Source organism: Apis laboriosa, unplaced genomic scaffold (assembly GCF_014066325.1).
Source record: "Apis laboriosa isolate Shangri-la unplaced genomic scaffold, ASM1406632v1 scaffold1_cov151, whole genome shotgun sequence".
NCBI lineage: Eukaryota > Metazoa > Arthropoda > Insecta > Hymenoptera > Apidae > Apis > Apis laboriosa.
Window position 1 is genome coordinate 1,340,049 of NW_025222279.1, and position 11,012 is coordinate 1,351,060.

General features: G+C 42.7%; 1 protein-coding gene across 3 annotated transcripts in view; it reads left to right on the forward strand.

Annotated features, from left to right (window-relative positions):
* Nucleotides 1-10,573, forward strand: part of LOC122712281 (rho GTPase-activating protein 20-like) — a 176,267-nt gene extending 165,694 nt beyond the window's left edge. For 2 of the 3 annotated variants that reach the window (XM_043931800.1, XM_043931802.1), the window contains 7 exons: nt 3,287-3,475; nt 5,259-5,414; nt 5,498-5,715; nt 5,973-6,099; nt 6,684-7,345; nt 7,428-7,726; nt 7,889-10,573. In XM_043931800.1, the coding sequence (XP_043787735.1) occupies nt 3,287-3,475; nt 5,259-5,414; nt 5,498-5,715; nt 5,973-6,099; nt 6,684-7,345; nt 7,428-7,726; nt 7,889-9,063 (2,826 nt within the window). In that variant the 3' untranslated portion in view covers nt 9,064-10,573. The remainder of the gene's footprint in view (nt 1-3,286; nt 3,476-5,258; nt 5,415-5,497; nt 5,716-5,972; nt 6,100-6,683; nt 7,346-7,427; nt 7,727-7,888) is intronic. The other variant, XM_043931801.1, reaches the window with a different exon arrangement.
* The last annotated feature ends 439 nt before the right edge of the window (nt 10,574-11,012 follow it).

Consider the following 11,012-nt stretch of genomic DNA (forward strand, 5'->3'; position numbering starts at 1 on the left):
TGACGCGCTTCCTTCGAATCTTCTTTTATTCGAGGGACGCGAAGGATTCTCGAATATACATATACATACATACATATATATATAAAAGGATTAGTCGAAAGAAAAGGGGAGTATAAAATCGGTGAAAGCTTCTGGTATTAGTATTCCGTGAAATGGGTTTTGGGATTTTGGAAATATTTCACATTTATCTCGGTTTTTTTTTAGGATTCGTTGGAAGATCTATCCATGGAATGTTTGAGAGAGAGAGAGAGAGAGAGAGAGAAGGAAGAAAAGATATTCGATTAGATCGTTAGTAGGCTCGGCAACAATCTGTGAGAAAAGTGTGTGTGAGAATTGGTGTGTTATAACGAGCATACTTGTACGCCGTGTATCGAATCGATTTCGACACGATTCTTGCAAAAAAAAAAGAAGGAGGGGAAGAGAAGGAGGAGGAGATTGTACGAAGAAACGGTGAAATGGAAAGCGGTCCAAGTTTTCGTACGCTCGTTTTCATAGGTGGAAGAGTACACAGGTGAGCTCACAGGGCCTCCGGCTCGTGACTCGATAACGATTATCGAGCGGCGATCGAGCGGCTGTACAAATCGCCGCGTTCCGTGTTCCTAGCTATTTCTAGAGAATAATATAATCGACATGGCGCGGTGAAAGTGTGCGAAAAGGCGCCCAGAAACGGTGCCGGGGATAAGAATGCCGCGTAAAAGTACGTCGTGTCGCTTGGAACAATGACGATGGGAAACGGAACGAAAGAAAAAACGAGTGAGAAAGAGGTACGAGAGAAAAAGAGAGAGAGAGGGGGGGATGTCCTCGTGATACGCATCGAAGAATGCCGATAGTCGTTAAATTGTGATAATTACACCGTGAAAGAGAAATTTTCCGATGGCTTAAGTAACGTCTGCTCGCCAATTATCGAGATTGAATCTCTGTATGCTAATTGAGATATACGATGAAACTTTTGGTGGACATTAAAAAATTTAATCAAGTGGAAAAAAAAATTGAAGGCAAATGTGAAATAGTTTACACATGAAAAAAATAGATAGATTTTTGTTTCGAAGAGTCTGATATCCCGAGGATCGTAATTTCACGTTAAAATTATTACCCATTACTACTACTCCCCCTTTCGTTAATTTTCCAATTCGTTAATTTCTACATTATCTGTCACATGAATTTACTATTAAAAAGAAACTCTCTACCGATCACTGTTTACGGTTCGTTCCACTTAAGAAAACTTTCCATCTCGATAAAAAGCGCGATCTCGAAGAATAATCTATTAGGTATTAGACGCGAGAGGCGGACAGGTGAGAAAGAAACGGTGACACAGGCTCGAGGTGGAGGAGCGGCTACTTCCGGTGGACCGATGATGATTCATTGGATCGCGAAAGACGTATCACCGCGCCGTGTGCCGCGCGCGAAATCTCGCTCTCTCGCCTCTCAGTCTGTCGGTCGCGGGGCGAGCAACCGGTGCTCGTCACGACTTCGCTCCCGAGTTGTCTCGCGCATTTTCTTCCCTCATTGTCTCCTCGCTTGTCGAAGAAACAAGTTTGTGCTATTTTCGCGATCGTAGATCGAGATGTTTATCAAGTACGTGGACGTGTTCATGGACGAAGGCTACGCGTCCGACTCGTCCAACGTACGTATATTAATATTGCGAAGATTAAAATAAATATTCGATGATTGGAAACGAGTGGAAAAAATGCGGATTGGATAAAGAATCATCGTACGGTTAATAAATCAGAGTTGAGAATATGTTTCGAAGTAGCGTGTAATTAGCCTTCGAGATGCATATACGTATGTGAAATTAATTAATCAGGTGATGCAGCGTTTACGGTAATTATTATCGTGATTAATGCTCGTGCTTGAGAATCTAAATTACGAAATTTATAGAGATTCCACTTCACTTATAGAATCCTTATGTTGTTAAGGGACAGACAATTCGAACGTGAAATTATACATTAGAACGTTAATTCGAGTACCAATTTGACTTTAAGAATTAATCGATCGATTGAATCGAAAGTTTTGTAATTGTACTTGAGTCAGATTTATCCTTGTCCATTATCGTTTCCCGATTTCGATTAATTTTAATCAATCTTCCTAACTGATTCGAGGAGAAAACTTTTACGATGAAAAAAAAGAATTGCATCAACTTTGACCGATTTTATCCCGTGGTGGTATCGTACGACGCGCGTACCAGCTTATGGTAATATGATCATCCAATCCGATCGATCGATCATCGACAACGCTCGATATCGAGAATCAAATTTTGGCTCGTTAGTGGCTCGTCTTAAATCCCCTCCCCAGGATTAACTACGACTCGGATGGCTTTGAGCGGATACCGCAACGATCGACACCAAATCCGATTCCTCGTTTCGATCGCGAACAGAACCGATGGATATAAACGAATTACGAAAGCCTGTTCTGCGTGGGTGGTTGCGTTACACGGTGGTCGCATTTTAATTGAAAATTTCGAGGCGCGAGTGGGTGCGTCGAAGGATAAATAGGGGGGACGGTAAAAGAAATCTTACACTATACTTTTTATACCCTTGACGAGTCGTGATTAGGGGGAGAAGGGAGAATTCGCGATTGGACGCATATTTCCGTCGATTGCCTCACACCTCGGGATATAAATCGAGATCGAACAATTTTATATTTATATCCAACGAGGTTGGCACGAGGTCTGCGGAATCGTGGGCAAAAGCACGTGGGTGGTTATTGTAAACAGCTGGTGGAAATTCGAGGCAAGCGCGATGCGAGACGCGCCTCGTGCCCCGTTTAACAACAATTAAGCAATGAATCAACCGATCGCGGCGTCAGGGAAGAAGTGTCTTACATTACGTTCCATCGGGACCGAGTTAGCTCGAACGAAACGGCACCACGACGTGATTGAACGGTGACTACGCCGCCAATTTACATAACTCGCCTCGATGTATCGCTTGGGCCGACGATTATCGCGATCGTACCGGAAAAGAAATCCGTCGATGCCGATCTTTCGACGTGCACTTTGCATTTCGATCGGCTCGTTGGATCGCTATATTACTACAGCTTAATTCCGCTTATTTAACTGCGAACCCCTCCAAGGAAAATCAACTCTTCTTATCTCGCAATGCCTTCCTTCTACCCGTTTTCGTTTCAATCGTGCCCCATTCCAGCAATTTGCGTTCATCATAGCAATTTGCTGCGATGATGACTTCGGTGGAATTGCGCGAAAAATCGTTCGAATCGGTCGAACGATTGTGATTGGACAGAAACATTGGATCGTTGCCTAATCTAACTAAATGATTGGTGGGTGTTGCAGGTCCAGAGGCTGGCCGAATACGAGAGGTACCTGGGCCAAGAGGCGAGGAACCTAGTGGAGAACGGAAACGGAAGCGTCGGAAGTGGCGCCGTTCTCCAACGTGGTCAACTGGAGGGAGATCTTCACCGTATCCAGGAATTGTTCCCTGGCGACAATCTCCGGTTGCACGAGCGAGATGTCCTCACCACGGTATTTATTTATTTACACCCCCTTGCAATTTATTATTTTACAAAGATCGTATTAAGTTTTTCTTCTCTGCGTTTTTTTTTTTTAAATTTTTTAAAAATTAGCGGGCGTTTAGGAGTTAGTGCAAAAGTCTCGATGAATACAGAATGAATTTCCGGCTGGAAACAGTGTCAGTTATGGGTAAAAAGGAAACGATTCTCACGAGCGGTCGAGACTATTTTTCCTCGCGCTCGTGGAAAAACGTTCACCACGCATGGTGTTTCCCACGCATCTCACGGAACACTCCACCATGACGATATCTACCATGCTATTTGTTGATGTATCGTTGAAAACGTTGTTGCGAGATTAAACAGGAAGTTTCTTGCATACTCTCTTACCCAGAAATTGGAGTAAGCTTTAACAGTAATTCAGTTTCATTGCGCGCGTTTCTCAATTTGTTAAATATGGAAAATAATAAATGGTGGAGTTTGAAGCGTGAAATGTAATAATTTTTTTTATCAATAATCGTTAAAAAATCTTTGTTCCATCTTTGTTATATTCCATCGTCTCGTCCCTCCTCCTATTTTAATCCTAACGATTAAACAAAAGCACCCACAAAGATCCGCTGATACAGATTTTCATTCTATCTATGACGCCTCTCGACGTGTCATCGTCCCACGTGCACCGCAATCTAATCTGCATACTGGGCGTAAAGAGTGTATTGTCAAGAGCACAAGGAGTACGTGGCATCTGATAGATCGCTCTTTGCATAGGTGAAACGCGTGCTCGCGTTTCCCAATGCTTCCCCGCTCAATGCTTGCGCGCCAACCCATCTCGTATTCCCGCGAACGTGATGATGGAACGTTTCCTCGAATCACGTAGAATCACCGCCGTGTTACCTTGATTTTACGCGGCATTCATTAACATACGGTAATTCTCAACGAGGCGCAATACTATTTAGCAGTAAACTGGGAACGAAACGCGGTTTCTCTCTCGTCGAGAGGATCGATTCGATTTCGTAAGGAGAGAGAAAAAAGGGAGCCGCCGCCGTCAAAGCGAAATATGTTAATCGGCTTGTAATTTCGTGTTTCTCCTCCTCGCCGTATTTGGAGGAGAGCTATTTGTCAGACGTAACTGTTCATCCGTGTCTATCTTGACTGACGTCACTGGATACCGGGAGAGCAGCCCGTCTCTCGATCTCTCGTCTCGAATCTCACTGGCTGGAACTGCATCGTTTCAACGAATGGGATCTCGGTTGATCTTCCGCTAAACGGATGCAGCGGTTCGCAGTGTGAACTGGCATTTCGTTAAAATTAACCGGGTGAAAATTTCGAGGCGAACGGGCCAAGGAAGGCGGTCGAACGGTGAAATAATGCCTGTTTAAGTTATCCGAAAGTTAATGCGGCTTGGCACGTTGGCGTCCAGTTATTAGACACCTGCTGCGAGGATGATAATAATTTATGTCCTAGATCCCAGGCATCAAAATTAGTCGTTATTTTCTTGACCCTTTAACGACGATAACTGGATGGAGGCGGGTATCGTGGATACCAAGGATAATTTAATGCTAATCCCTTGTCCAGACTCGATGGTACATCGATGGCCCACGATTACCAATTTCTTCGCGCATATATTTGTACGTAACGATAGACGTGTTAATTGGCCAAGTCGGTTAGGATCGTTGGTTGGCCAGGATCTTTGGAATTTCGTTCTGCTTGCCCGGTATATAAACGGTATCTCCTTTAATCCAAAGATAGAAGCAATCGTTTGTTATTGATCTCGTTCACGTGATGGGTCTGTTTCGTTTCAGAAAATGAAGAGTCTTATTCGCAAGAGGAACGGTGGAAATCCTGGAAGGCTTACGAGAGTGTTATCCCAAAAATCTTTGAACGTGTCCAACAACTCACCAGCCCCGAAATCTCCGCCGAGAACCTTCCTCTTGGAGACACCGGTACAGTTCACCACCGTAAGTAACATATCCGATATTTCCTATCCGATGTACTTACTAATATAAATTCATCGAATTAAGAAGCTTCTCCTTATTTTCAGGGTGTGCAGTCCCAGGACAGACATCTTTTTCTCTTCTCGGATCTGTTGCTCATAGCAAAAGCACGAAACGGGGGTAACTTCAAGCTGAAACAATCCGTGAGAATGAGCGAGTTGTGGCTAACTGCCGGACACATAGAGGACGTGGCCGAAACGAGCAAATCTCAGGAAACGAGCTTCGTCCTAGGTTGGCCCACCACGAACGTCGTCGCCACTTTTATGTAAGTCATCATCTCTGTCTCGTGTTATTGCACCCTCTTATTCTTTTCCTTACACCCCATCCCATCATTTTCCTCTCGTAAATGATCGCGATTTCGCTTCGAGGCATCGAAAAGAATCTTGTTTCTTTCTTTTTTGGAGACGTGCAATAAGTAAATGGGTCGAGAGTGGAGGGTAGGAAAGAGAATTAAAACCGTCGTCGAGGTGTCGGTTTTACCGGGACGCATCACACCAATCTTTATTTCGTTGTTTCTTTTAGGACTGCTGCAGCCAGGGATCTCTGGTGGGGACGTTTGACCGAACTCGTACGAGAGGAGAGTATGAAGGAGCCGCCGGACACGAACATTCAAGTCGTGTATCACGACAGTGACACGAACACGGAATACGTAAGTGCAGCACACTCCTCTCCGTCGTTGCGCGGAATACACAGACGGTATACACACGACTGTTGTTCAAACTAAACGGAGAGAGAGAGAGGATGCACGCGGCGGTCACGCCTTCACGGTCCATTCTTCGCACATATCCTACCTACCCTAGGCGAGAGACTTAGAGTAGCGTTCGATCGGTTCACCTTCCTGCAGCCATTCCTCTTCCCCTTTTTATATCATTTTTATAATCCCCCTTTTTCTTTTTTTTATCATTGACGTCAACGCGGCGAAGTGGATCTCGGTACTGCTAAAAAGAGCGCCTCCTTCTCTAATCTCTGTACGACTCTTGGTCGACTTGCTTGGTTATCGATCAGAGCGCGTTGTATTTAAATACATGCGCCGCTCGATGCCTCTATTAGAGGACACGCGAGCGCCTTTAACGTTTGCCGGAAGCTGGTGGGATCGACGCGAACCCATCCTCTCTAATAACTATAATCGCGAATCCGTATTCCCGTCGTGTGTATATCTGTGTTGCGCTCGATTATTCTTGTTATTCGTGTTGTTGCGAGCTACATCCGCATTGTTTCCTCCCGTGTTCGCAGTGTAAGACGATTATGGTCGGATCCGAAATGACAGCGGCAGCTTGCGTCAATTTGGCCACGCGCCTGTTGGATCTTCAAGGACCTTTTCAATTGTGGGCAAGAACGTCCGCGGACGAGGCGCCATATCCGTTAATAGGGCACGAGAGGCCTTTTGCTGTCAAACTGTCGAATCTACGGCACACCCTGTCCGCCGAAGAGGGTTTCGATCTGGAACATTGTAACAAAAGTGGCCACGACACGTGCCACTTTATATTAAGGCCGGTACCAAAATCGCCTGTGAAGAAGAATAAATCGAAGATCACTGGATTGCTCAGGAGATCCCTTTCGTTGAATCCGAGTTTATTCGGTGTCAATCTGTCCAGACTCGACGAGAACGGATTACCTAAACCTGTGCTGGTCATGCTTCAACAACTGTTCGCCAAGGGGCCATTTACGCAGGGGATCTTTAGAAAATCGGCAAACGTGAGAATTGTACGAGAACTACGAGATCAAATCGAGTCCACGGGTGACCCAAGCTGTTTGGAAGATGCTCCTATCATAGCGGTGGCGGCTTTGCTCAAAGACTTTTTGAGATCTTTACCGGATCCTTTGCTAACTTCCCACCTGTTTCCTCTCTGGATGGAAAGTTTGGAAACAATAAATCCTGTTCAAACTATTAAAAAGTGGGTAACCATAATGGATATCTTTGTTCAACGTTTAAGTTTTTCGAATTGATGTTTAACGAAAATGATGATGATTTTTCAGTATTCTAGATAGATTACCCAAAGCTAATTATACCCTGCTGTCGCATTTAATCTGCGTTTTGCACCATGTGGCACGGCGGTCGAAGCACAATCTTATGTGCGCCAGTAATCTGGGCGTGTGTTGTGGACCTAGTTTACTCTGGTCTCCGAATCCATCTGTGAATCAAAGTAGAGCGATACCTACGCTGACAGAAATGTTGATTCGTCATTGCGAGGTTCTGTTCGGCGAAGGCGTCACACAGCTTTTCGGGGAAGAACGCAGCGACAGTGGAGCCGAGGAAAGCACCGATAGCCTTCACTGTGAGCACTTCACTTTATCTTATTTCCTCTCCTCTTTCTTTATTACTCTTATTTCTTTTTACTTTAAAAGTCCAAGATGGAACGTATAATATATCGTTTCGTTATCGTTCAATTCGTGAACGAGTGTATAGATAATCCACTGAGGAATTTCTTTCGTTGCAGCAGGTGGGCTTTCTCTGGACAGCCTGGACCTGACGGAACCACCACGCAAGGATCATATGTCTCTTTCTCGAGACTCCGGTCTGACCTTGTCAGATTGTCAACTCTTCATCCCAGAGTCTCCTGTCGGCTCCGAGGATTCCGCCGTGAATGCCTCGTCATCCAGCTTCGACAAGTCTCTCACCAAGGAGGACAAATCCACCAACAAATCGTATATACGTGTTTACGGTGGATGGGAGGAGAGAATAAACGGTTACACGGCGAATAATCATCATCCGAATACCGTGGAACATAATTTCAGAGAGGAGAAAAACAGTATCGGTTACCCTAATCCGAATTTCCAAAGACAAGATTGGTTAAGGGCACAACTGAAGAGAACACCGAGGACCAAATTGGACGAACATGATCATCGCAAAGACAGGTTCGACGAGAAGGATATCTACGGAAGGGAATATCTCAGGCAAGATTCCATGAAGGAGAACGTAGAGAATTGCAAGGACATTTACAGGAACTCCCAGCTGGACATTACGCGGGATCTTAGGTCTGAATACGAAAGAGCAACGCAGCAGGATATTTGTACGGAACGGGTCTCGATTCACAATTCGGAGCAGGATCTGTCGGGGGATACGACGTTGACTAGTGACAGATACGAATTCAAGAAGGAACGTTTCAACGAGTTCAAAAAGGTCAAGTCGGAAATGTATGTTAATCGCGAATCACCCGTCTCTCAGAACGGTAGCTATCATTCGGGTAGCGATCTCTACGAGTTTAAGAAAGTGAAGAGCGAGATATACGTGAATAAAGAGACGACACGTACGGAAAGATACGAATCTGAAAGTAGTATCTACGGAAACAGGGATAGAACGAGCGAGATATATGGCTCGAGAGAGAGAAACGATTTGTACTCTTTCAAGCAGGCCGAGGCAATCGATTTGTACGGTGACGAAGACGACGAAGAAGAGAGAACGTGGCCAGATACACCACCACCGCTTCCCCCGAGATTGAGGCATCTGCCGCCAGTGCACATGAATCTGGAAGACAGGCACAAAGTGGCCGGAAGGTCAAGGTCTTTACCACCACCGCCTCCTTATCGTCCGCCTCCTCAACCTCGTGCCTCGGTTACTACCAGACATCTAGGATACGGAAGATCCGTAGTTGACGACGAGAGTTACGTTTAAAAAAAAAAACGAGGAGCCATAGAATTGTGGTCGCTTGTATATTGTGTGTGTAGGTATCATGTGCATGTATATGTGTATGTGTGTGTATGTGTGTGTATGTGTACGCGCACACGCGCACTGTGTATATGTAAATGTTGGCACCTCGAGAATCAAAGAAGCGAAAAGTCGCAAGTCGAGATCATGGATACACGTTGGCTCGTATATATGTGGTCTCATTACGGCTGAAACTAGTCCAAACTGGAACGTATGTATGATATCGGGAACAATAGCGATGTACATATAATATCTTATTGCATGGAACGAAGAAATACATTATAACATCGCTTGATTGTTCATTTCGTTAAAATATGTAAATTTACGATAGATTATGTTAGAAATATAAGTTGTATAAGCACATTGTGTAAGTCACAAAACGCTATCGATTGTTCGCGATTTTTAGCGATAGGACTTAACTGTTATACAGTGATTCAGGGTGCTTCCTTAACGAATCTTAATTAATAATAAATTTTCCTTTTTTTTTTTTTTTTTTTTTTTTTTTTTTTTTTTTTTTTTTTTTTTTTTTCTTTCTCTCTCTCTATTGGACATTCATATAGAAACGTTTATTGTTAAATGTAAGCTTTAGCGGACAAGACTTGCGTCGAAATGATATTATTCGTAATTTCTTTTCTTACGTGAAGAATTTTTGTAAAAAATAAGAATAAAGGAAAAATATATATATATATATATACATATATATATATATATATGTATGTGTATATATATAAAGTGTAAAATACGCATACTATGCGAGCAGAGAGAAAAAAATATTTCCATAGATATTCGAATGCAAACTGCTTTCAGACATCAATATCTGTGGAACGAATCGCGATAATAAAATTTAAATTTTATTGCAGTCGAATCAAGAAAGGTGGAGTGAGGTTTGTTTCCATTCGTTGTTTTAACATTATCTTTTTAAATACTTTTAACCAAACGCACATCTCTTTATCGAAATGTCTCGTAATTTCGAGATTGTTTCACGTTTGCTAATACGTTCCGCGCAATAAGAAAACAGCATTGACTGCATCATCGCGTTTCCTTTTTCATTCTATATACATTGTGTTTCCCGCTTCCTTTTTGTCTTTTAACCAGAAGTTTATTCACTGCGGAATAAAAATTACGATTGAATAGTTCATACTCTTCTCCCCCCCTCCCTCTCTCTCTGTTATTAATAATTATCACATTTTGTTTTATATTTTTTAAACTTAGAACATATAAATTGTAGAACATATAATTGTGCTTCGTATGAGGATACAAGCGATTATCTTGAAACTATAAGATACACGCGAAAGTTCAATGGCGCTGTTCAAATATGATCCAAATCTTTCGCTCTTCTGTATATATTAATGTAAACTGTAATCTTTTATATTGTTAAACGTATATGATAAACTCTATGCAATGCCCGTAAAGTACGTATATTATCTAAATTATACGACATACTATGAAAAGTAAATATATTTCATATTTTATACAATTGCGTGTGTTCGGTAATATTCATTTCTTGCGTCCTGCATCTTCAAGAATTTCCTATAGGAGCATCTACATGTAGAATTTCAATAATCATTCTTGAAATCCATCGCGAACGATCGTGTTTTTTACTTCCGTGCGAGATATCACCTGAATATGCGTTTCCTGTTCTGATCAATTCTTTCAAATAAATGGGGTTATATCCGTTAACAGCATTCATCGTAAAATGCGTGCATCATGTTTATGGACTATGAGGAATTTGCTAGCCTTCAATTAGACAAGCCTATACCTGATATAAGAGTAAGTAACATTATGTGCACATTATTCATATTCATTTCATTCAAAGTAGAACATTTCTAAAACGATCGATTTATAATTCCTTCTCTAGAATGAAGAGCAATTAAAGAAACACACTTTAGATCCTAATTTGGAAAAAAAACCTATAG